We start from the raw sequence: 27,674 nt of genomic DNA, 5'->3' as shown, positions 1-27,674 counted from the left end.
AATGTAGCCCTCGCCGAGGACAATAATTATGTCAAAAGTTGTTAAATATGACGCCGAAAAGCGCATCGGTGGTAGAGTCTGGCTACTGAAATATTACACACATTTTTGGCGGGAAATTCAAAAAATCTTGGGCTGGTCACACTTTGTGTAGTAGGAATTATAGTTTTGATACTAGAAAATATTTTTGATTTTCTGTGCACACGTAAGGTACCTAAGGAAATGAGTTAAATATACGTTGACGTGCACTATGTAAAGTACAAATACATAAATGTATAGACATGTTTCGCCAAGATATTTTTATATATTTTATATTTTTATATCAAATTACTACTGACCAGTCACTCCACAGATTTTTTTCTAAATATTGGTTTTCAGTAACTCGTTACGTTCCAATGTTTTGATTTTATTGATATTTTCCAGAACTTCTAGTTTATCCGTTTCTTTACAAACTTGTCCTGTTCATGAGATTCAGGTATTAAGAAATTCACGTACTTAATCAAAGCTTAATCAAACCTCTTATATTGCTGTGCCCTTACAGGGTGTCACATGTATACCTATATGTTCCATTCCATCCATGCTTGTAATGTGATATGCAATAAACTATTCTATTCTATTCTATTCAAAGTTATAGGCAAATGTTAGAACTAGTACTTAAAGTATCAAAATATTAATAGAGCATCAACCTACTAAATTGTTTACGACTTCTAAACATTGTAGTTTTTCGTTATACAACGCGTCACGTCGACTTCGCACATTGTCGTAATTATTTACGAGGCTAAATTAGTACATTACGATACAAGTGCGAAAAATAGGAAATTCGAAACGAGTGGCGATAAATTAAAACACGACCGAAGGGAGTGTTTTAAATCGACACGAGTTGCGAATTACCTATTCGCACATGTATCGTACAACGTTTTACAGTACATATGGCCCTTTAAATGTTCGACACAGTAACGTAATATGCTACTTCTCGCACTAGTGCTATAAAGTAGCCCCATATGTACTGTAAAATAGTTTACGGACCTCACTCGGTATAGTCATTATTAATATAATTTAAAATAAACTGAAATAAACCCCTTATAAACCGCGAACAATTTAAATGAATGACATAAATTGACAACAGACTTTTAGCTTTTTTTTTAAATCATAGACAATTATTGATACAACAAGCAAATATCTGTCAACAATATTTGGTTAGCCAGACTCTATCAGCTGCACAGATATAGTGCAAAGAGTCATGATCTTTAACTACAGTAGCATAAGTTTCGATTTTGTTTATATTATTATGACACAGTTATGTTATCGGTCATTTGCATTGAACTTTGTTGGGTCAAACTTGCCTACAGCGTTTAAGTAAATAGCTGTTAATAAATATTAAATCAGATCATTAAAGGATTTACCACACTGAATGAGGTCTGCGGTCAGATTAGGTGAAATTGGAAATTATGTATGACCTCACCGCAAACCGCATCCAGTGTGGCAAATTCCTTATACCTACCTACTTCATTTTTAGGGTTCCGTACCTCGAAAGGAAAAACGGAACCCTTATAGGATCACTTTGTGGTCCGTCCGTCCGTTTGTCTGTCTGTCAAGACCCTTTTCTCAGGAACGTGTGGAGGTATGAAGCTGTAATTTATATCAAATACGATCCCTTGGAGCTGTGAAAAAATCAAACTTCTAAGCCAACGCAATCAAAAGATACAGCCGTTTATGCCGCAAATTTTCGACACTCGCAAAGGAATCAAAACCTACAGGGTATTTCTCGTGAACTCAGAATCTTGATATTTGGTACGAAGCAACGTCTTAAAGCACAGATAAAGTAAAAATTGCGAAAACCGTAAATTTTTGTACGGAACCCTCGGTGCGCGAGTCCGACTCACACTTGGCCGGTTTTTTTTAAGTATCAGAAAAAGTCCATAACTGAGATACAATGTGATCATCGTGATTTAAATCTAGGAACAGTTCAAAACAAAACAATACAAATATTCTTTATTGCTCACCAATATGAAATACAAATTAAACTATGGTAGACAACTGGCGGTCTTATCGCTAAAACGACTCTTTTTACAAACCTTTATTTAACTTGCCCTGCAGGGCGAATGGTCCGGCCACGACATCGCGCGGCGGCGACCATAGGTTGGAGCGAGACACAGCGATCCGACCTTTCGTTCCCACTTATGGCCGCCGCTCGCCACTGCCACCGCCGCTCGATGTTGTGGCCGGCCCGTGAATGGTCGGCTCTTTATCATTTGTCACCATGCCTATCACGTTCTAACAAAGTATGTAAGCGCGAAAGTGACGGGCATAGTGACAAGTGATAAAAATGGAAACATGCTGCCACCGCTGTTAGTATGAAAGTTTGTTAGTGTGTTAGTTAGTGTGGGTCAAATCTTGGAAGCTAAATTTGACCCACTTTCCGATTGAGCTGAAAATTTGCATACATACGTAAGTCGGGTTACAATGCAATATTATGGTACCATCGAGCTGATCTGATGATGGAGACAGAAGGTGGCCATGGGAACTCTGTGATGAAACAGCGCAACCTAATTGTTTCGATGAGTATTAGTAGTAAGAAAAGTACAGTCAGCGATAAAGTTTTTACCAAAATAGTACATTACGATACAAGTGCGAAAAATAGGAAATTCGAAACGAGTGGCGATAAATTAAAACACGACCGAAGGGAGTGTTTTAAATCGACACGAGTTGCGAATTACCTATTCGCACATGTATCGTACAACGTTTTACAGTACATATGGCCCTTTAAATGTTCGACACAGTAACGTAATATGCTACTTTTCGCACTAGTGCTATAAAGTAGCCCCATATGTACTGTAATAGTACATTACGATACAAGTGCGAAAAATAGGAAATTCGAAACGAGTGGCGATAAATTAAAACACGACCGAAGGGAGTGTTTTAAATCGACACGAGTTGCGAATTACCTATTCGCACATGTATCGTACAACGTTTTACAGTACATATGGCCCTTTAAATGTTCGACACAGTAACGTAATATGCTACTTCTCGCACTAGTGCTATAAAGTAGCCCCATATGTACTGTAAATTTAATTTTTGCTTAAAACATATTGTTTTCCAATGACATTGTGACGTCTATCTTACATAGAACTATTAGAACTTTATAGACTCATGTTTACCCGTTTATACATATAATACCTAGGGCAGTAAAATTTAAAAAATGTCTTAAAATGATCTGAGGCATTCTTATTCACTGCCCGAGGTCAGAATACAATTTTACCAGAACAGAAATAGTACATACAAGTGCGAAAAGTAGGAACGTAGGAACCTTTTTGCACGTGTATTGTACAACGTTTTACAGTACATGTGGCCCTTTCAATTTTCGACACATTCAGGAGGCAAACGAGCAGACGGATCACCTGATGGTAAGCGATTACCGCCGCCCATTGGACACCTGCAACACCAGAGTGGTTATAAGTGCGTTGCCGGCCTTTAAGATAGGACAGGGTAGGATAGTTACCGCACTAGAGCGGTAAAGTTGCACCATATGTACTGTAAATAATATTTAACTTCTCACATAATACAAAATTAAAGCCATAAATTATATATAGATCGTGTCATTCACGAAGACGCGCGCCTTCACTTGTATTGTTATGATATTTAAGGTTAGATTTGACAAATCGGCGCGTCATCGTGGATGACACGAACTATATAAATACAATTACTTGTTACACATTTTACCTTACATTATTAAATCATGATCTTTTTGATCGTTTCTGCAAGCACATTTTAGTGCGATCCGGCAAAATGATTCTTCTGGTACCTTTAGGGCATTTTCCTAGAGACTCTGTGATTCTGTCTGACACCCCAATAATTTCACTGGGATTAACACATTTCAGCTCTCCATCAATTATCGCGTACTGTAACGTTCCTGGACAGTTATCCCAAATCATTATAGCTTCTTCATCATCATCATTATCTCTTTTAACTCGGCGCTTCCAATATGAAATATAGTCTGTATTTTCTTGTGTTGATTTGTCTTCTTCAATCAAATTTTGTTTTGTGTTATGTTTCGTGAATTTGGTTTTCGTTTTTACTTCGTCAGCTGTCTTTTTATGTTCTCCAGCACTATTCAAAGGTTTATTTGCGTTAATGTTGTTATCATCAAACCGTTGTATCCAGTAAAGATAATTTGATATACCTTCTTTATCAATCCTTGCATTTCCTCTATTAGAATTTTTGTTTTGGTCAAATATTAAAGAATCCAAATTTGACATATCTCTCGCTTTCGCTTTCTCATCTGTTGTATATTTAATATTGTCGTTCTTAGCGTCTAGATTTGAATTAGTGTAATATATTTTGCTGTAGTGAAGGTTGAATGAACATGTATCTGTGTATATCATTGACAATACGACGACCGGTATGGCGATAGATGACATCATCTGAAAACAAACAATTTTATGATTAAATTGGTTGGTTATTTTCTTATCTCTAAATGTACTCTGAGATGTGAATATTACGTCGGTCATACTGAACAACTTTTACTACCCGATGAATCCTAATTTCGAGAAAACGGTATATTATGATTCGGCGAAATCTTCAAAGCATTCGATATTTTTATTCGCGTTTTCGGAGTTAGTTTTATAAGTTGTTCAGTCTTCCCTACATATTCACCGCTCAGACAAAATAACTTTCTGTAAAGAGAAACCCCTTACCCCCTTATTCATAAACGTGTACTAAAGTTACAATGCCGCTAATAATCGTTTGTCCCTTTCCGACTTTTTTTATTTTTATACTACGTCGGTGGCAAACAAGCATACGGCCCGCCTGATGGTAAGCAGTCTCCGTAGCCTATGTACGCCTGCAACTCCAGAGGAGTTACATGCGCGTTGCCGACCCTAAACCCCCCCCCCCCCCCTCGTTGAGGCCTGGCAACCTTACCTACTCACCGGCAGGAACACAACACTATGAGTAGGGTCTAGTGTTATTTGGCTGCTGTTTTCTGTAAGGTGGAGGTACTTCCCCAGTTGGGCTCTGCTTTAGATCTGGAATGACATCCACCGGCTGTGCCCTACCACACAAAGCGAGATGACATTCACAATGCCCATACCTCTCTTATGGACGTAGTTTAAGGACGTACCCGGGTCCGGGGGACGTATTGGTATAATGGAAAGGGACAAACGATTATTAGCGGCATCGTAACTTTAGTACACATTTATGAATAAGGGGGTTAGTGCACACCTCAAAAATATACAGCTTCAGAAACCAAAATATAACTAGATTAAGTTATAAGTACGTAGATTATAAGTGGGTAGAACACAACATGTTATAGATCGCTTTATCTGCCAACAAACTGTCCTCAGTTTGGCGGAATATAATTATATTTCGTCACTTCACTTTTCAGATATAATTAAATTTAAATTGACCATGTATTAAAGTAGATTAAAAGATAGATTCATGAATACTGGCCTAGCGGTATAGGGACCGTGCGCGTTGGAGGGTCTGCCATCTTGTGGCCTGAATCGGAACAATAAATATGTACATTTACACGTCACGTGTTTTCTTGTGCATAGTCGGTTCTGCCATCTTGTGGGCTACATCGGAACAATAAACATCACATTTACGCCTCGCGCCAAAAATCTGACGGCTCCTGTGCTGCCTCCTACAGTTCATGCACGCTCCCTATGACATGCTTACCGGAGGACGTGAGTTAAATCACGGCACGCAGCAATTTAATTTAATTTAACAGATGACAATAATTCATATTGATACTGCTGCTTCCCGTAGTGGCGTTCAAAAGATTATTCGAAATTTTGAATATGGATTAATCAACATTTTTTATACATTTTATAAGTATTTATTAGAAAACTAAGTACGTAGCCTGAGTCAGTCGACACGAGAGAAGGAACATTTTTTCTAACAATATTTGTAGACTTAGAGCAAGCTAAGTTGGCAGCGATATTGATAGCCCTGCAGGGCTAAGATAGTCGTTTTTATCATCTGTCATCATGCCTGTCACATTCTAACAAGTATATAAGTGCGGAAGTGATGCATGACATGACAAGTGATAAAAATTGGACCCGGGTATGTCCTTAAACTACGTCCAAAAGAGAGGTATGGGCAATGTGAATGTCATCTCGCCTTGTGTGGTAGGGCACAGCACAGCAGATGTCATTCCAGATCTAGAGCAGAGCCCAACTGGGGAAGTACCTCCACCTTACAGAAAACCGCAGCCAAATAACACTTGACCCTACTCATAGTGTTATGTTCCTGCCGGTGAGTAAGGTTGCCAGAGCTCAACGAGGGGGGTGGGGTTAGGGTCGGCAACGCGCATGTAACTCCTCTGGAGTTGCAGGTGTACATAGGCTACGGAGACTGCTTACCATCAGGCAGGCCGTATGCTTGTTTGCCACCGACGTAGTATAAAAAAAAAAAATGCGACCAGATACCGCCCGCAGGTGGTGCATAGGTTATTTTAGACGCCAAACTCCTATGAGGTTATGACGTTTAAATAACACTTCCCTTGGCTCACGGAACAGAACAACACGAAAAAAAGTTGATAGACCCATATCATATAACTATTACTACTATCGCTTGAGAACTATTCATTTATGACTGAGAATAACGAATTATTGTTGATTTATAGCAAAATACAAACACTACTTACGATTGAAAATACCCGTATGGTTGAAATCCCTGTCACAACTAAGAACTAAGTTGTAGAAAGAAGCGTAATAAAAGTAATAACACAATATATTTAATAATACAAAAGATAATAACTAGAGTTATGTACTTTAGCACATAAACAAACGATTGTCCAGTGCGCGAGATAAATCGGAACTGATGACTCATACAAAATATATGTAGACGATTTATATATGTGTGAAATTCACAGATCAGTAACATACTAGACGGGGCGTATGGACGAGTCGTGGTCAATACATAGGGTTGCCATACGTCCCGTATATACCGGACAGTCACCGTATTTAAGTATCGCGTCCCGTATTTTTTCCCGCCACCATATACAATCGAAGTGATGCTTTCATTGCAAAGTGACATGTTGAATTTTAATTATTTGGCATGAACTTTTTTTTTATACTACGTCGCTGGCAAACAAGCATACGGCCCGCCTGATGGTAAGCAGTCTCCGTAGCCTATGTGCGCCTGCAACTCCAGAGGAGATACATGCGCGTTGCCGACCCTAACACCCCTCCCTCCCTTCGTTGAGTGATTAAACTATTAAACATATACCTATCTATATCTGGTATTTGTTTTCGATGATACAAATAAGTAAAACTTTGCTGGCTCTATTTTCTTCGTAATACCATATCTAGCAACGAAAACTTATACCAATCATAGAAGTATTATCATCATCTCAGCCATAAGACGTCCACTGCTGAACATAGGCCTCCCCCTTGGGCCTCCACATGTACCGGTTGGAAGCGACCCACATCCAGCGTCTTCCGGCGACCTTAATAAGGTCGTCTGTCCATCTTGTGGGTGGTCGTCCTACGCTGCGCTTGCTAGTCCGTGGTCTCCACTCGAGTACTTTTCGACCCCATCGGCCATCTTCTCTGCGTGCATAGATATATGTTACTTTAATAAATAAAAAGAAATAATTTATATATAAATTAATGTTTATGCCAAGCTTCTTCTGCCCATGTGACTTCGTTGTCAGTTTAATTTAAACGCCCCAAAAACGTTATCTATGGATGGGGTAGTCTATGTTTATTAGTTTAAATGTGTGGGTGCGAATGTATGTGTGCGTGTGTTTCGACAAGGTAGGGCGCAGCGGTATGTCATCTTGTCTTTCATATTCTTATAAACCTTAATTAGGGGAAGTACATACTTTCATCTGATTCACTACGGTGTCATCTAATGATTCATTACTTAATAATTTATGGCGTATTCATAAACATCTGTCAAATCTTGATATTTTTTATCCTTATCTGACATTCAGACATTTCTATTTCTTAGAAAGAGACAATTTAACAGAGATACGAGATACGAGTATGTAAAAGGTTGTTAAGTTTTATGAATAGGGGGGGCTATAATTTAATATTTTTTACAGTACATATGGCGCTAATTTACCGCCGTTGTGCGGTAACTAGCACTATATTTTCATTTGTAAAAAATCCAAAGGGCCATATGTACTGTAAAACGTTGTACAATACTCGTGCGAAAACGTAATTCACACTTGTATCGTAATATTCGTAATGTACTATTGTGGCTGCTGAACTAGCATCGGTGCGAAAAGTGAACACTAATGTAAAACATCATATTGTTGTTGTTCATGTTCTTTTTTTTTTAATTTACAAATCGTTTATTTTTATTTATTTACCAAACTTTTTATACAAATTGACATAACAGATTTAACTTAACATAAATTAGATTTTACTATTAAGCTAATATTTAATAAGCTATGTTTAATACCTAAGTCTATTGTATCGCTTAACTCCTGGAACCCTAATTCTTATTCATACGGTTTCCTATAGACTCAGACGTCTATATTATTTTCAAGCTAAGATTCTGTCTTTTTTTAGGCATCTCCATTTATAGAATTTTTTCAAAATTGACATCGTCTTCTGTTTTTTGTTGATTGTTATTTTTCTTATTTGAATCTTTAAATTGTACATTCTTCTTGCTCCTGCCCTTATCCCACGTTATTTGGTATCGGCACAACATTATCTTCTCTTCCATTCTCCTCTATCTTTCGTCACCTCAGCACTCACTCCTTTCTTTCTCATATCCTCTTTCACACAATCCATCCATCGTTTTTTGGATCCACCATCCGCTCTCCGTCCATCAACATTCATTCCTAACATTGTTTTGCCTATTAACATTCATCCCTCCTCATTAAATGCCCATACTCCACTAAATGACCATACTCTACGGATAAAGTTATTTATAACTTAGTGTTTTTTATTCTTTTTGACATTTCGACAATACCTAAGGTTGGCCCTACCTATGTATACATTGACATTTTCTTTTATGTCGTGACATTGTGTTATTTATTAATTTTAATTTTTTATATTTTTTTGTTTTAATGTTAAATTCACGATCTTTTAGTGAAAGCCTTTGTTTTATCCTTTTGTGCAAAATCTTTTTCTTTAAGTAATAAATAAATCTAATCTAATCATACCACGCTAACCTACCACTCCTTATCTTTTCCGCTACCAGTGCTATTTCAAACTTCCCCTTATATACTCATTCTTAATCCGATCCTTTCTCATCACTCCACGCATCCATCTCAACATTCTCATTTCCGCTGCGTGCACTCTTCTTTCATCTATCACTTTCGTCGCCCAGAATTTAAATTGAACATTATATAACCATTTTATTAAAACAACGGTAGGTGCGATCAAAATACATTTATTTGGCACAATGAATATAAACTCTTTCAATCTAACTAACCACACGACAGTAGATACGCGTAGACTAGCATTATATTGTCTCGAGTTCTAACAAAACAAAACGTACTGACCTGCTCATAATACAATCAACGTGACCACTTTCATTTCATTTATTCAACATTAAAAGTCATGTGCATTACAGAAGATGTTAGGATTGGATGTAGTCAGTACATGACACCCGGGTAGGGCGCATAATGTTAGTACTTATGAGGTACCTAATTACCTAACAGTACAACTCGCTTCCTGCAGAAATGATTGAGTCAAGCGATACAATATTCAATAAAAGACTCAAAACACTCTTGATCGAACTGGCGTGTTATAACATAGATGACTTTGTCAATAGGAGTGGCTAACCCAACCACACAAAACAACCAAGTACCTACCTATTTGTAAAATGTATAAAATGAATAATGTATGTTGTTTATTGTACATATTGTAAAATGACATGTAAAATACTTAATTTTTATGAATAAAGTTCTGAATCTGAATCTACTTATATACTATAGTACTTATAAATTAATGCATATCTAATTTAACATCTTTACTATATGATAAGAAGCTAAATAATTAAATGTCATATTCGCTTATCAACGTTATTTCTAATATTATACAAACGCATATCTACCTAGGTTAATTCATCAATGTCAAATACTAATGGTTATGCTTTATGCCAAGCCGAAACTCAATCAACGATTTAATGTCACATTTTTCTACAATTATTTACATTATAAAATAACAAAAGATTTTATTTTTTTATTATTAACTATTAATTTTGAAACAAGGTTTAACACAAAAAGGCACTATTGAAAACCTCTAGGGTTTATGTAATAGTTGGCGAGATCGCGCGGACCGATCCGCGTTATGATGAAAAAGATGAAAGAGGTCATATTATTGATAGGTCATATTGCCTTACGGGTTCCATTCTAACAACTTATTATCATTTAAAAACTCGTCAATTGTGTAGTACGACTTTTCGGTGAGTAGCTTTTTTAGTTTATTTTTAAACAATTTATCGTTGCGTACTTGTAATATTTATCGACTGTTATCGTTCGAATGTCACCTCCTACGTAAACAGTATCCTTACAATTAGAATATTTAACTTGATCTATATTGTGACAACCGGTCTGGGTTAGTTGGTAGTGACCCTGCTCATAAAGCCGATGGTCCCGGGTTCAAATCCTGGTAAGGGCATTTATTTGTGTGATGAGCACGGATATTTGTGTTATGTTGTATATCATTGTCTAAGTATCTACAAAACAAGCCATAATGAGCTTATTGTGGGACTTAGTAAATTTGTGTAATAATTTCCTATAATATTTATTTATATTTAAGTATTTGTTTATTGTCTTATTAATCATCTTAATCAAAATAAAAACCAACTTCACCTCGTATTTATTCGTTATCTGTATAATAAATTGCCTTTTTAAAATCTATGTATTTGTTCTGATTATGTTTCTATTTCAAATAAATATTAAAGGGCATTCTTACACACTTGAGTAAGTCCCACAATAAGCTCAAGAAGGCTTGTGTTGTGGGTACTCAGACAACAATATATATAATAATAAGATGTAAATACTTAAATACATAGAAAACACCCATGACTAAGGAACAAATATTTATGCTATCACACAAATAAATGCCCTTACCGGGATTCGAACCCAGGACCATCGGCTTTATAGCCAGGGTCACTAGTGTCACTTCTTTTTATTCTTCTAAAATTATGGCTTCAGTCCAATGGGACTATTTCGCCAGTATCAAGGTATTATGAGCTTTAAATACGACTAAAATTGTACGGTTAGTACAAGACAGTGTACGGTGATTTTATCAGCTCTTGTCAAACGATAGTAGGACATTACAAGTAGCACGTGTCCGTTGACTCCAAAATGGTGGTTAAACGTGTTTCAAGATTAATTCTCCATTCACTGCACACTACCACATTAATTTACTGTATAATCGATATTACACTTCAAATAATATTAATGAGCAAAAAAACAAAGGAATTAATCACGAGGCGTATCAAGATGGCGCTCGAGCCGAAAGTCCCACTATGCACTAGGACAGACCAGTCATCAAATCGGTGAAAAATGAAGTCATCATCTATTACTATTACATTCTTAGTGTAGTGTTTACATAAATTATATCATAACGCCATTTTACGAGGACAATCTATAACAATGCGTCTATTTTCCTTATTGAGTATTGGAAGCGTGCGCGAAGGACACATGATAAATAAATAAATAATTAATAAATATTATAGGACATTATTACACAAATTGACTAAGTCCCACAGTAAGCTCAATAAGGCTTGTGTTGAGGGTACTTAGACAATGATATATATAATATATAAATATTTATAAATACTTAAATACATAGAAAATACCCATGACTCAGGAACAAATATCCATGCTCATCACACGAATAAATGCCCTTACCAGGATTTGAACCCGGGACCATCAGCTTCGTAGGCAGGGTCACTACCCACTAGGCCAAACCGGTAATCAAAAAACGATAAGAGAAAAAACTGATAAATGGACTAGGAAGATAACAGAATGGTGCCCAATAGGTTGTGAAAGGAACCAGGGTGGCCAATGGAAACGCTGGGAAGATGACCTCAGGAAAGTGGCCGGCCCAGGATGGACGAGACTCGCAAGAGAGGGAGAAATGGAACTCTTTAGAGGAGGCCTTTGTCGAAAGACAAGCTGTTGTTACAAAACTCAGTCGTCGGGAAAGAAAAACCTAATATTGTTATCACTGTAGAACAGCAATAAAGGCTTATTTTATTTATTTTTATTTTATTGGAAGCGTGCAAAGCGGGTGGTGGGGGAAGCCGGAATCATCACAGCGCTTGATGTGGCCAAATATAGCAAAAATGCTACGTGTGTTTCTGTCAATTCTCATACTAATCCGTTATTTTGGTCACATTTTTGCTTTAAAATCATATTAAATAAAATAAGTCATTTAAAATAAGTCACGATAGCTGATAAATGGTAAACTGCAATAATACTGAACGAAACAGCCATAGTAAACTTTATATATTTCCAACATCGAGCTAGAAATTAGGCTTTTATATCATAAAGTATTATTCCAGGCTTACCAACGTAACTTCTATGTCAACGCAGAGTTTTACTTGGATGTTAATAAAATAGTATGGCTAATACAGTGTACCAACATTAGGTACATAATTGTAATATTACTTATAATGACAGTTATTGAAAGCCCGTCAGAAACACACTTTTAGCACGCAGAGTTTTCTGTCGTCTGTCACAACAAACGTTGTGATAAGCGAAAGAACATATGTTTTAACATAAAATGAGTTGATTAAAACCTGTGAAGAAGGGCAAAACTTTTATACTGGAAAGCATCATATGTATCCCCAGGAAGCCTGTAACACCTCTGGAGTTGCAGGCGTCCATAGGCAACGGTGACTGCTTACAATCAGGCGGGCCGTATGCTTGTTTGTCACCGTCGTGGTATTTAAAAAAACTCCAGAGGAGTTACATGCGCGTTGCCGAAGCTAACACTCCGCACCCTCGTTGAGCTCTGGCAACCTTATTCACCGGCAGGAACAGTGTTATATGGCTGCGGTTTTCTGTAAGGTTTTATCATGTTCTTGAATCGTTATTTTAGTAACTTATAACAAAAAAGAAAGTAATCGATGAGTTCGATCAAAAATAAATCGCATTATTAAAAGCAATTTTCTAGATTTTTTGCAATAATTGTTAAAGTTTATTAAGGTGCGTTAGACCTATGTTTGTGATTTTTTTCTATCGTGCGAAAATCTATTCATATTTAACTACGATTTTTCAAAAACTCAAAAAGAAAGAATACGATACGGAGGATTTACGATATGCAGAAAATAGGAAATTCGCAACGAGTGGTGATAAATTAAAACACGGTCGAAGGGAGTGTTTTAAATCGGCGGGAGTTGCAAATTACCTATTCGAACGTGTATCGTACAAAGTTTTGAGTAATATGGCTCTTAAAAAAAATATCAAAAATTCAAAAATGTATTCTTTAAGTAGGCCTCAAGGGCTCTTTTACAAGTCAGTAAAACATTATAGTAACATCATATAGTGACATGAAAAATACATAAAAACATTTATAAATACAACACCCAATACCTGGGTAAACATTACATTATAATAATCTTAAAATAAATAGTTACTACAATACAATAGAGATGTATAGTCTCTATGGTTAAATATACAGGTTAAATATACATATGGTTAAATACTAAAGTTTCGACATTGCACGGAAAGTGCTCATTCCCGCACGCGTGCGGGAAAGTAGCACCATTACATTTACGACAACACATTACATTTGGTAAAAGAAGAACTACTGAGATAAAAATTAACAATATTTGAAGTTTTAAAAAAATGGTTCATATGCAAAAATATCAAACATTGAACAATTTTGATAGTTAGAGACAAAGTATATTTTACATGTCAAATATTGTAAAAAGTGCATTTTAATTTACCTACAGGTGTTACAATATCACAATTGATTAAAGCAATTCAATCAACTGTTTTAATTAAAATTCAAAATAAGTGACCGATTCACGGGTAATAACACGTGACGATACTGCATAGGTACGTGTAAATTAGAAATGATTATGCCTTGATCACACGTACCGAGTAAACGGGCGAGACAGTAAAATGTTTCTCGGCCGAGACAGTGATGTAAGCGAGTAATTGTTCACACATGTTTTGAAATTAGGACAGTCAGTTATATGACGCGCGCGGCGATGTGCCCATGTGACGACCGAGTGGCGAGTCAGTGCGCGTTCAGACCTGCCGAGCGAGCGAGCGAGACAGTGCGGGGAAGCGGGAGGGTGGGCACTCGGCCTAGCAGATATAACGTCCACCGAGCTACTGACTCGCCGCTTCGTTCGCCCGAGTGCTCGGCCGAGTACTCGGCGCTATGTTTATACGCACCGAGTACTCGGCCGAGAGCACTGTCTCGCCCGTTTACTCGGTACGTGTGATCAAGGCATTAGTCATAATTCACAGACAGGATGTCCTTATGCAAATAAACACATTAACCCATGGAGTGGCAGGCCGTCGACTGCCGACCGATTACGTCATTTAAATTTCAAATTTGATTAATTGAAATAAAATCAAAATTCCAACAACTCAAAAACGACATATGCCACTTGAAGAGTAATGATTATGATATACCTGACCGATTTCGGACACATTTTTTTAATACTACGTCGGTGGCAAACAAGCATACGGCCCGCCTGATGGTAAGCAGTCTCCGTAGCCTATGTACGCCTGCAACTCCAGAGGAGTTACATGCGCGTTGCCGACCCTAAACCCGCCCCCCCTCGTTGAGCTCTGGCAACCTTACTTACCGGCAGGAACACAACACTATGAGTAGGGTCTAGTGTTATTTGGCTACGGTTTTCTGTAAGTTGGAGGTACTTCCCCAGTTGGGCTCTGCTCTAGATCTGGAATGACATCCTCTGGCTGTGCCCTACCACACAAAGCGAGATGACATTCACAATGCCCATACCTCTCTTTTGGACGTAGTTTAAGGACACTGGACTATGTATTGATTTAAACCAACACGATTTTCATTCATAATTTTAAAACTAATACGGGACCTAATCGCGTAAACTTACGTTTATTATATGGCCTGACGTTTCGAACGTGACGTTACGTTCGTGGCCACAGGCAGACTGGCGAGGAATTGTATAAAATAATATAATAAATATAATAAAAGCAAATGTACGCAATTAAGTCGTTTTAAAATTATGACTGGATTGTGTGCTCTAAGTTCCTAGCCAAGATCGAAACATGTCCTCCAGCGCTGAGATTCCATGATCTAACCTACGGGACTCTTGGGAATCTGAATGGGAATCAAAATTTCTCCCTGGCGACGTCTCCAAGCTTACTCGTAATACCGACGCGTTTGCATGCTGAATCAGTACCCCTAGTGTAAATATTTTCGACAGCGAAACGTGACGTACGCGTTTGCGTTAAGTCTCATTTTGTATGGGTTTTTGAACAGCGCGCCAAGCGGGACGTTTTGGAAAGTCAAAAATCTCATTCATCAAGAGGTATCACTACTCCACAACCAAATTAAAAAAAGAGTTTTATTTTTTTGTCTTATTATTTCTTTTTTTTAATGACAACTGCTGTTCGTTTTTTGAGTATCGATGCATATCTAGCTAAAAACATCATTTTAAAATATTAAGCAAATCGCTTGAATACATCCCGAAATTCAATAAATTAAAGAAAAAAACTTCAAAAAATAATAAGTCAAAAACTGTCACCTATCCTTCACCATAAGAGGTAGTCACAAAAAAACCCCTAAGTCAAATTGATTTAAGGGCCGACTTACTATGGGAACTCGACTATGGCCTTTAATTTTTTAGTCATTTAATACAATATTTTCATGTAAAAGGAATAGTTTTAGAAAGTTATCTTCTTCTTGTTACAGATTCAAAATTGCGATAAAAGAAGAGGGCGATTGGAGAAACAGCACTCATTTATAGATACAGGTATTTATTCTCATAATATAATACTATAAATTATGCTAAACTTATCTACATGAATTTATGTTATGATCGTCATTAATATTTAAATAAATAAATAAATATTATAGGATATTATTACACTAATTGACTAAGTCCCACAGTAAGCTCAATAAGGCTTGTGTTGAGGGTACTTAGACAACGATATATATAATATATAAATATTTATAAATACTTAAATATATAGAAAACACCCATGACTCAGGAACAAATATCCATGCTCATCACACGAATAAATGCCCTTGCCAGGATTTGAACCCGGGACCATCAGCTTCGTAGGCAGGGTCACTACCCACTAGGCCAAACCGGTCGTCATATTTACATGTATTATTTAATAAATTAATGGATATATATCAAAAAATGTCTTAAAAATAGTCAGTCATTGTCCAGACTATCAACTGCGAATTCATTTTTTGTTTAACTACTAATTATTTAGTATAAATTTTATTTTGACACTTGGAGAGACTTTACACCTCCAAATTTTATTAGTATTAGTACTCTGACATTGGGGACCTTTTACATCTCCAGATTTAATGTGTTTTTAACCATAGAGACTATACATCTCTATTGTATTGTAGTAATTTTTTATTTTAAGATTATTATAATGTAATGTTTACCCAGGTATTGGCTGTTGTATTTATAAATGTTGTTATGTATTTTTCATGTCACTATATGATGTTACTATAAATGTTGTATTGACTTGTAAAAGAGCCCTTGAGGCCTACTTGCAGAATAATTTTTTGAATTTTTTGAATTTGTTTTTTTTTTTTAATTTGAATTAATTAATTATTTCATATTGCTACTAATACATATAATGTATATTTATGGACCTGGTCTAAAATAAAAAATATATTATTGTATACATATAATAATACAACTGCCTGTCCAACTGTAATAAGTACCTAGTTTATAAAAAAAAAGAGTAATTGCAACAATCGATATACATACTTAATTTATCTTACATAGAATGAATAGTACTAGATTCCATTGATTCATGGTGATATTTGGTAGATTACGCTATAATCGAATGCGCTGTTTTTACTCTGTATCTTGTTTTATTTTATTCAGTGTATTTCTGGATATAATTAGAATAAAACAAGAAATTATTCTTTATTTTGTTTTCGCAGAAGCGGAATGCCGTTGCGACGACGGTCGGAGCAAGTGTTGCTGCGAGTGTCGGCGACATGATGGTTGCAATCAAAGGAGCTGCGACAACAAGGTACATACCTAGGCGTAAATATGACTATCTTTCGGCTAAACTCGAATACCTTGTTAAATATTCACCCACTGTCATGTGGGAATGCAAGAAAAAAATTACAAAGCGTTAAATAATTAATAGAATCAAGCGTTACTTTGCGGAAATCCATGCTAATTATATTATATGTATGTTTTCTCGCGGATTAGCAAAGTAATATTTCTTGCTTTAATTTACAAAACCATAATTATAATGAGAAAGTGTTACAATTTGAATGATAATACTAACTGATAATATTGCATTGTCATCCGATTTACATATGTATCCAAAAGTTCAGCTCAAGCGGAAATCGGGAAATTTAGCTACCAAGATTTGACCCACACTAATATGGCAAGTTAAATAAAAGCTTGTAACCAACATTGCAAGTTAATTAAAAGCTTGTAACCAACATTGCAAGTTAATTAAAAGCTTGTAACCAACATTGCAAGTTAAATAAAAGCTTGTAACCAACTTTGATAGTTAAATAAAAACTTGTAATAGGTACTTCCTAATGGTTTAAGTAGTTTTTACAAACCCGTTTTGAATTTGCAACCTTGCGTTGATTATTTTCAACATTTAGTTTTCATAAGTAGTTTTGATGCTAAGGATTTATTAGTAGAGTGTGTCACAAGGGACCAAAATGATATAGGTATTTACGGCGGGGGCGTACATTGAATCGAAGGATTCTATAATAGAAAAGGATAATTTATTCGTTAGAATATGTATGTACAAAGGTGTTCTTATAAATAGTGAGTATATTCAGTCATTTGGCATGCAAATTTTAGGAATAAGTATCGACAGCATTAAAATTATTTACAGTCCAGATACTCCTTAACAGACTAGAAACAATGTTCCTGAAGTCATCTCGTTAATTTTGTCTTAAATTCTAAATCATACAATAATTTGATATTGTCAGGAAGGTTATTATAAATTTCAATAATTATATTGCATGCATTACGCTTATAAAAATGTCAGCATGACAGGGAGGTTGATAAAGCAGATTTTTGTACTGTGTTCGCTGATTTCCTTTAAAAACATCATATCGTAACTTAAAATATAGAGTAGCGCGGGATTCTCAAATAGAATCCTGTGCGTAGTGAGAGGTTCAAGTGTGTTACGCCCAAGATGGAAATAACGTGCCTTGGTTCGTATTTTCATCCCAATAAAGGTTAGATTTGTCAAATTCGTGCGTCATCGTGAATGGCACGATCTATACTGCTTTTTCACAACACCTATGCGGATATTAGAATGTTTAAAAGTATTATTTAAGCTTAAAACAATAGTATGCAAAAAAAATAGTGTCCTAGAAAAGAAAAGTGTTACTTTGATCCCTCCGAGCAGAGAAGAAAAGTGCCAATTTGATCCCTCCTAGCGGGGAAGAAAAAGCCATTTTTTTTCAATTAAAAAAAGCCAATTAAATCCGAAAGATTTTAACCACGCATTCCTGAGGTCATAGGGAGCAAAACATGTTAAATGAGTTTTGGCCAAATTCGCAAAAAAATGTACACACATGTGTACACCAAGTCACATAGTGACAGCGTCACAGCTAAAAAGACGTTTTTCATTAAGTTATAACAGAAACAAATATTCACAAAAAAATTCATTATCTCTAAGACAAGATCTTCTTTCTCCGTCCTTATCCCATGTTCAGTTGGGGTCGGCTCTCCTAATCGCTTTTCGCCAGCTTGTTCTATTCTGGGTCGTCATTGGATCTAATTCTAGAGCTTCGAGGTCAGTATTTACTACTACTGATAGCCATGTGAGACGGGGCCTTCCGGAACCTCTTGGACCGGTGTCGATAGCTAGCACTTTACGGGCCATATGGTCTTCGGCCCTTCTCATAACGTGTCCGTACCAGCGTAGTCTCGTTTCGGCTAGCTTATCAGATATCAGTGTTCTTTCATCTCTAAAACAAGATCGATTTCAGGAAACTTTGTATTTTCATTTAGTCTCTAAATGCGGTCAAGAATACACCTTTAAAATCTGTCCGGTTCAATTCGCCCACTTTGGACCGCGAATGACTTTAACTGTAGCGCGGTTACAGTCCAATATCAATCTTTCTGCATTCCGATAAGGTTCATAATAAAGCGCCGCACACGGTAGGCGCGGCCTTCGAAAGAATATCTTAAACTTTTATTTTTTGACAGGTTTCAGTACAACCAGAGCAAAAAACTACCCCGATACCATCAAGCCCGGTCAAACACCGTTACGAACAAAACACAGAACAAACGACCAATCAAACTACGTCGCCTGAAACGGCAACCAATCACAGACAATCTTACGACGCTGCAGCTACGCGCGTCACAGAACCGACCAATCAGAGGCCAGAGATTCAGAATGTTCAAACATTTGAACCAGCTAATCAGGTCCCATTCGAGCCTCAAAGAACGGAATTTGAAAACCAAAACCAGCGGTCGTACGAACCAAAGGTATTTGAAAATAGAACGCACGAATCATCGAATCAGAGGCCGCCGTCGTTCGATCCGTTGGCCAATCAAAGGGCGGCTAGCGACAATGCGACCAATCAGATGACGCCGGCTAACAAATTGACGAATCAGGAGAGCGTTGAGATGCCGCAATATGTCCCGCAGCATTACCACAAGGGATTTAGAAATGACGAGGTAATTTTTTCGCATTGATATATATGTTTTAAATTTCAGATTGACAATAGAGAGTTAGGTAAAACCGTGCTAAAACGTGGTCATAGAATATATGGGGCCCAATACATTCCACAACTCTTATCTTTCCGAACAGAATCTATAAAGCTGTTGATTGTTTTTTTGAAGAAGATTGTTGGCTATTAAAAATGGGGATACATTGGGCACGATTGCATTTGTTAGTCCAAGAATGTACTTAATCGGGAAGAAAGGACAAATTCCCTATTTGTTTGGAAGGCTACTTTTCCTACACCAACGGAGCGGCAGCTGACGAGGCATTATCTGCACTACCGTGCCAAGACGAGCCAAGCGAAACCTACCTTTTCTCAAACTTGCTATGAAATGATGACATGACTTACGTCAAATTAGGTCCGGAAATACTACATATCAGGTGGCATGAGTGAAGATGAGATGTAAAGCAACCTTCTTTTGTTTTTTAACGTCAAATTGTGACACAACGTCTTGGTATCCAACCATCAACTAGCTTCAGTTAGCTTGGTACGGTGATTTGTTGTGCATATTCGTTGCTAAGCAACGGCGGTGGCGCATCGTGCAGGCGCGCGGACTTCGCGCGTAAGGTTGTACACCGCTGGTAGAGTGGCGAGCCGAGTAGGTCGCCACAAAACAAATTGACTACAATTTTTTGTTTTAATTGCAAGTTTGAAAAAAGCACTAGGTACACATATCTCGGCGAGAAACGGGGTTGCCGGCCGCGTATCTCTATCCGCGTATATATCTACTTGGCCTGCAACCCTACGCTTCCCGGCCTCTATAGTAATGTACTATTTCCCGAAGCGCTTTGTCGTTTTTTTGTACCCTCATAATCATAACTTGGGTTTGGATTATACCAGATAAACAAAATTCCGGGGATATGATGTCAATAGTAAAGTTTTAATTACATAGCTCTCAGCTAGTGCCCTTGCGCTTCGCTTTGATCGTCTTGGCGGGGGCACTACTGACTGACAGTCGCCATCAGATATATCAGAGCGGCCAAGGTGCTCAGGAATATCTGGACACACACACTAACAGCCTTGACAATAGAGGCGTGTTCAGATATTTGTGAGCACCTTGGCCGCTCCGATATATCTGATGGCGACTGTAAAAGTGGACCCCGCTCCGTGCACTGCGCCAGCATTCGCCTTAAGAAACTTAATCAGCGTATTACTCGTATGATATTTCAGGTTACATCCCCTCCCCAAATGGTCCAAAACCACATGATGGCTGATGTCGGCGTGTACAACATTATGGCCCAGGCCAAAGTCACTCCTGTACCCGTCGACCCTAATCTTCGTGAGTACCTCTTATTGTTAGTAAAGTTTACTTAATTGACTTATGGCAACGAATTACAAATCATATTTTGACGACCGGTCTGGCCTAGTGGGTAGTGACCCTGCCTATGAAGCCGATGGTTCCGGGTTCGAAAACCGGTAAGAGCATTTATTTGTGTGATGATCACAGATATCTGTTCTGAGTCATGGGTGTTTCTTATGTATATAAGTGTGTATTTATCTATACACGTATTAACATCGTTGCCTAGTACCCATAGTACAAGCATTTCTTAGTTTGGGGCTAGGTCGATTGTCCCCAAATATTTATTTATTTAAATTGACTCAATCCAATTGAAATGATCATAGCTACACAGCACAATAAAGCGGCGTTTTGACCGATTTCAATTGACTCAATTGAACTTGGCTCCATTGAAACAATCATACCTGCACATTACGATAAACTGGGGCTTTGAACGTTCCGTCATTGAACTGAGATTCTAATCTTTAGTTTACGCACTGATGTAGTATAGTATACACACTTATCCAAATTAAATTAAATAAACAAATCAAGTTGTACGTTTCAGGTCCAGTGTCCCTTACGAACATGGTGTTCCCGACTGTGGCCCCAGCCTACCCCTACCTCAACCAAGTTCGAATGGTAAATATTGTTATAAACTGAAATGGATATCATACAAAAAAAAACAAATCCACTGGTGGCCGAGGCGGGAATTGAACCCGGGTCTTCAGCTTACGCTGCCATCTATCCAACTAGGGAACAAATCAAATTACTTAAAAACACAAATCAAAAAAAGGTTTCATAAAATAATTTAATTTGTTCCGTATACTCTGTATTTTTAGGTATTTAAATAAAAGTAAACAAAATCTACCCTCAAATGGCTCCTTAAGCCAGTTGAGGGTAGATGAAAGCATTACATGATCAAATAATGTAGGTTAAAGTCGGGTCGTTCAGTGACAGATCCAGGCGGTTTTGTATTTGGTTGGTTAACCAATAAATGTTATAACTACACGAAAATGTACAAATTGTTTGTTTACTTTTATTTAAATACCTAAAGATACAGAGTAAGATATATGTCAATGGTATGAATACAAAACCCCTCAAATATAACCTTAGCGCGACGCGCGCTCAAAGGCCAATTTGTCGGCCTAGGCAGGTAATATTGCACGATATTCCATTGACGGATTCGCTTAAACACGTCTATGATTACGAACAATATTTGCAAATATTATTCTTTCGACCGGTAGGCCTAGAACAGAACCAGACAAGCTGAAATACAGGGTTCATAGTAAATGTATGAAAAAAGTTTTATTTCATTTGTGGATTTTTAGTACATTGCCTTAAGTTGACTCCTAAGAAACTATTGTTACTGGATAGGAATAGAATCGATTGGCATAAAAAAATAGCATGTGAAAAATAGAAGTTTTCATTTCCATACAAATTGTATGGGAAATTTTTTCCTCGATTTGTGACTTTTCTAGCCGTTTTTTTTTTTTGGTCAAATACAAGCTTTTGATCCTGGATAGGAATGGGATCGATTGGCATGAAAAAAAAAGTTTGTCAAAAATGACCTTTTATTCATTTAATCGCCAATCTTTATTCATTTAATTTTGATGACCTAGTGGGTAGTAGGTAATCGCCCAGAATGGAGAAAACTGACAAGGAGAGCCAACCCCAGATGATAGGAAATGGCGCAGGCAGATGATGACCTAGTGGGTAATGACCCCTGCATATGAAGCTGATGGTCCCGGGTTCAAATCCTGGTAAGAGCATATATTTGTGTGATGCACACGGATATTTGTTTCTGAGTCATGGGTGTTTTCCATGTTTTTAAGTATTTATAATTATAGTACCTGGGCGACCGAGCTTTGCTCGGTTATAACTATTTATTGTAATATGGTGGTCTATAGGTGATAATCTTAACTACATTTTTTTACTAAATTAAACTTGAACATATAAAAAAAAACAAAAGTTAGTCACCGGGCGAGATTCGAACCCGTAACACTCGTTTAGCAGTCCGCGTCTTAAGCTTAACCCGCTGGACCAGACGGACAGTGGCCGGCGACACGAAATTAGCGACCATATTCTGCGTCGAAAGAAAAACGCATGAAAACTCGAAAACACGCGTTTTCCCAAACATAAGACTAATCTAGATAGATTGTATACCCCCAAAAACCCCTATATACCAAATTTCAGCGAAATCGTTAGAGCCGTTTCCGAGATCACAGAAATATATATATATATATATATATATATATATATATATATATATATATATATACATATATACATATATACAAGAATTGCTCGTTTAAAGGTATAAGATATATTGTTGTCTAGGTACCTACAACACAGTTTCCTTATGTCTGTTTTGTAAAGGCACCATGTCTCCATATATAAGTTTCTGTTTGTGGAGACCGGTCTGTTTAAGCTTACACGGGGCACAGGTTATGTTATATCTGTTATAAGTATGTAACTTTACTTTTGAGTGGCATTAACGTGAGACACTTCATTCGGTTCTTGTCTGTTTTAATCTTTTGTCTTTTAATTATTTATATAAGAATTCAAGCCTTGGAGACCCTCTACATCTCTAAGGATAATTTAATATCTTTTTTTATATTTTATCTCTGACACTTAGAGACTTGTACATCTCTAAAGAAATTTAGTATTTGTTGGTTTTATTTTTTATCATATTTTTTGTGTAATTTGACATTTAGAGACAGTATACATCTCTAATAAAGTATTTATTATTTCATCGATTCCATATTTGTAATTGTTTTTTTTTTTTTTGTAATTTTTATTGTTTGTAAAAATGGACATGTAAAAGTGCCTCTGTGGCCTATTTGCTGAATAAATGTTTGATATTTGATAGGACCGCCCTGTAGACGCTAATTTTTAGCCTAGACATAAAACGCCAGTTACGGAAAGAGAGACCTAAGCCCTCCTACGTGTACACGTTCAACGCAGCTGGCTAACTTTATTGTCACGCGTGCAATAAAGTATTTAAGAGCAAGTTCGGCCTGGCCAGCCACATTAGGGCTCATGCTAGACAACGTCCATAATGTTTATTTAGAGTCGCCGTCATCGAAAACGATGAGGAGGACTATAATTATATATATACCTACAACACAAGCCTTATTGCGCTTACTGTGGGACTTAGTCAATTTGTGTAATAATGTCCTATACTATTTATTTATTTAAAATTAAGGGTCTTCTAAGACTGTTTTCGCCTAGCAGCACGGGATCTGGTAGCTGCCCTTACTGATCCATGAAGAAATTCTACCCTATATATTGATAGTTGTGTTATATTTCAGGATCAACCATTGCAGCCAATGTACCAGCCTTTGATGGAGGAACAGAAGTTGGCGCCGTCTCCCCACAACGATACGTTTAGAATTGGTGAGTAAATAAAAAAAAAAACTTTCATTGCTTCTGTACATTAAGCTAGGGACACACTTGGGGACAATTGTCCCGCGACACGTCAGACACGTGTCACCAGTGACGCCGGGTGGAGTGGCGTGACGTTGCCGGACCACAATCGACAGTCTAGCGACATCGCGTGCCTTATGATATGACACACGCTGGCGACATTTGTATAATTGAATAGAATATAATAAAACACACAGTCAATACTCATACATAAAAGAGAAAATAGTGAGAATAAAGTGTCACGAAATGGCTTCATCTCAGCATGTTGCTGGCGACTTCCAGCGCTGATCTTCGAATGAGACCATTAAGTGAGAAAAAATTACACACAGTAGACAAACTTAATACAAAAAAGAGATACAACATGACGACATACGTAACACAAAACTTTGGAGCCACAGTATGGCGGCATCATTTCGAGCGAAGGCGCCATAACCTTTGGCCTATGCTCTATTAGATGGCGCCTTTTTGATATTTAACACATATCAGTGAAATAATAAGGATCAAAGTAAAATGGCGTTCTAAAAGTTTTAATCATGTGTCGAAAAATAGCAGTAAATTTACTGTGACCGCAAAGTTCTCTCTGACATACCACTTTGATTTTAAATTCTCTTTGGTAAAACTAAGTTAAAGTAAAATTGCACAGACGAACTGATCGAACCTGTACTAGTCCAGTCGTAACGGTGCATGACTAGCGCTGGCGGTAGGCGTCGTGGGACAATTGTCCCCTAGTGTATCCCTGGATTTATTGAGGGTCGAGTAAAATATAGTGTTTTTTTTCGAAATAATGTGCACGTATTAGTTATAAGCTGCCTGTGCGTTCATATATAATATAATAATTGTACATGTAGTACACATGCAATTTATAGATTTTTTTAAAATCATGAAATCTATTTTATTCTTTAGCTAGTCGTTTTTGAAAGTTTTTTTTTTTTTTATTGTTGTTTCCCTGGTTGCCCTAAAAATGCGCCATGGCTAAGTATCTTATTCATCGGCATATGCTGAGTGGCATCCATTTTGATGTATTAGAATAAGATTTATTATAGGTTAAGTTTTAATGTTACACCAAATAAACTGTGTATATTTCTATTAAACTTTTGAACGCCAAGAACACAGATGCATACAGGTCGAGTCGCGCACAGCCGGGTCTGTACGGACCAAAGTGTAAAGCAACAACGTACTGTGCAGAACTGACCCCTAGTGTAAATTTATGACGTACACGTTTGCGTTAAGTCTCATTTTGTATGAGATTTAGAAACAGCGCGCCAAGCGGGACGTTTTGTTGGAAACTCATAATCCCATACAAAATGAGACTTAGCGCAAACGCTTACCCTCGCGTCACGCTATCGAATAAATTTACACTAGGAGTCCTAGGTTTATGTTCAATTTCAAAAACGTTACATGTGTAATGATGAAAATTACATCACAATACTTCGGTTCGTGCATCAGTTTCGAAAAATACATAAATCAAATTTGAAAACAATTATATTTACCTAAAACTTATTGTATTAAATACTTAGAATCATTCTGAACTAGGGGTGATGGGTAATGGCGTAAGTCTCCCGGTAACTGAAGTAACATATTAACAATGGTTTCGAATCCCGCTAAGGGCATTTATTTGTGTGGTGAACACAGATATTTGTTCCTGAGTCATGGATATTTTCGATGTATAATAAGTATGTATTTATCTATATACGTATGTATATGGTCGCCTAGTACCCATAGTACAAGCTTTGCTTAGTTTTGGGGCTAGGTCGATCTGTTTAAGATTGCCCCCAATTATTTATTTATTTATATCGAAAAGGTTATGATTAGGAACCACCGTGGTAACGCATTTCCGAAACTCGTAAACAAACGCGTGTAGCTGCGCGGTCGGCATAGACCCGAGAATCTACGAGTATAATTGCCCGCCCAGGCTGTTAATATGATGTATGCAAAGGTGAGACCCCGTAAAGATTGTCCACCAATTGAAATAATTAACACTGCTATCAACATTGATTGATGTTGATTCATTTTTATTACTCAGTTCCCACAGTCTACGACCTACGTCATCGGCCCAATGATTCATCACCATCGTTGGTACTGTATCCTGTACATATCTGTCCTTGTATAGTAATAGTACATTACGATCATCATCATTCTCCTGGCGCATTCCCTATTTGGGGTCGGCCCTCCTGATACATGATCGCCACTTGTTGCGATCTTTAGTCATTGCTGGCGTTAGGCCTAGCTCCGTCATGTCCTTGGAGATGGTTCTAGTCCAGTTGGTTGGTGGGTGGCCTCTGCCTCTCTTGCCCTCGTCTATATCCATCACTCGTCTCGTCATGTAGTGTTCGTTTCTGCGCATTACATGACCATACCAGCGTCGGCCTTCCTGCATCTTATGATGTATATCTGCAACTTTAAAAGTACCTCGGATATACTCATTCCGAATTTAAGTATATGTTTATTGCTTTCAATTTGATATACAAGATAATAATGGATATATACAGATGATTACTATAACTAGCTTATATCTAAAATAGGCCCTTGAGGCATTGTACCAAGGATGCTGGCGGCATTTCCTCGTTGTATCGCAATACTGATACGTTGTGCGAGGAAGCCGCCAGCTCTTCGGTCACCAGTTACGTCAAAAAGACGTTTCGCGATTTCTCCAAAAAAACTCCGAATTTTATCTAACCGAGTAACACCTCCAGACCAGCGCAGCATTTTCATTTCAGTGACATGTATTTTCTGTTGGTCACACTTTCTCATTCCCCAACATTCAGATCCGTAAAGTAAAGCGGGTCTCACAGCTCGTTTGTACACGGTGCCCTTGGTTTTAATTGGCATTCTTGCGTCACAGATAACTCCAGTATGAGATCTCCACTTGAGCCATCCTGTTTTTATTCTATTTTTCGCACGATACAAGTGCGAAAAATAGGAAATTCGAAACGAGTGGCGATAAATTAAAACACGACCGAAGGGAGTTGCGAATTACCTATTCGCACATGTATCGTACAACGTTTTACAGTACATATGGCCCTTTAAATGTTTGACACTGTAACGTAATATGCTAATGTTCGCACTAGTGCGGTAAAGTAGGCATATGTACTGTAAAAATATTTATGTAGTTGTAGTTTGAATAGTTTCACTTGTCTTTTCGC

At 37.3% G+C, this 27,674-nt stretch overlaps 1 protein-coding gene and 1 long non-coding RNA gene across 2 annotated transcripts in view; one reads left to right on the top strand and one right to left on the bottom strand.

Moving 5' to 3' along the window:
- The window catches only part of LOC133531850 (uncharacterized), a 118,823-nt gene that overhangs the window by 75,551 nt on the left and 15,598 nt on the right, over positions 1–27,674 (top strand). The window contains exons 15-20 of the mRNA XM_061870245.1: positions 15,834–15,894; positions 17,055–17,146; positions 19,309–19,782; positions 21,000–21,108; positions 21,671–21,744; positions 24,417–24,501. Of these exons, the coding sequence (XP_061726229.1) occupies positions 15,834–15,894; positions 17,055–17,146; positions 19,309–19,782; positions 21,000–21,108; positions 21,671–21,744; positions 24,417–24,501 (895 nt within the window). The remainder of the gene's footprint in view (positions 1–15,833; positions 15,895–17,054; positions 17,147–19,308; positions 19,783–20,999; positions 21,109–21,670; positions 21,745–24,416; positions 24,502–27,674) is intronic.
- Positions 1,978–8,346, bottom strand: LOC133532166 (uncharacterized). Its single transcript, XR_009801656.1, has 2 exons — positions 6,644–8,346; positions 1,978–4,418 (listed from the first exon to the last, which is right to left on the bottom strand). It is a non-coding gene; the product is annotated as an uncharacterized LOC133532166 (long non-coding RNA).

This window comes from Cydia pomonella, chromosome 26, assembly GCF_033807575.1.
Source record: "Cydia pomonella isolate Wapato2018A chromosome 26, ilCydPomo1, whole genome shotgun sequence".
Lineage (NCBI taxonomy): Eukaryota > Metazoa > Arthropoda > Insecta > Lepidoptera > Tortricidae > Cydia > Cydia pomonella.
Note: the sequence above shows the minus strand (reverse complement) of the source record. Positions and strands in the feature narration are given on the sequence as shown.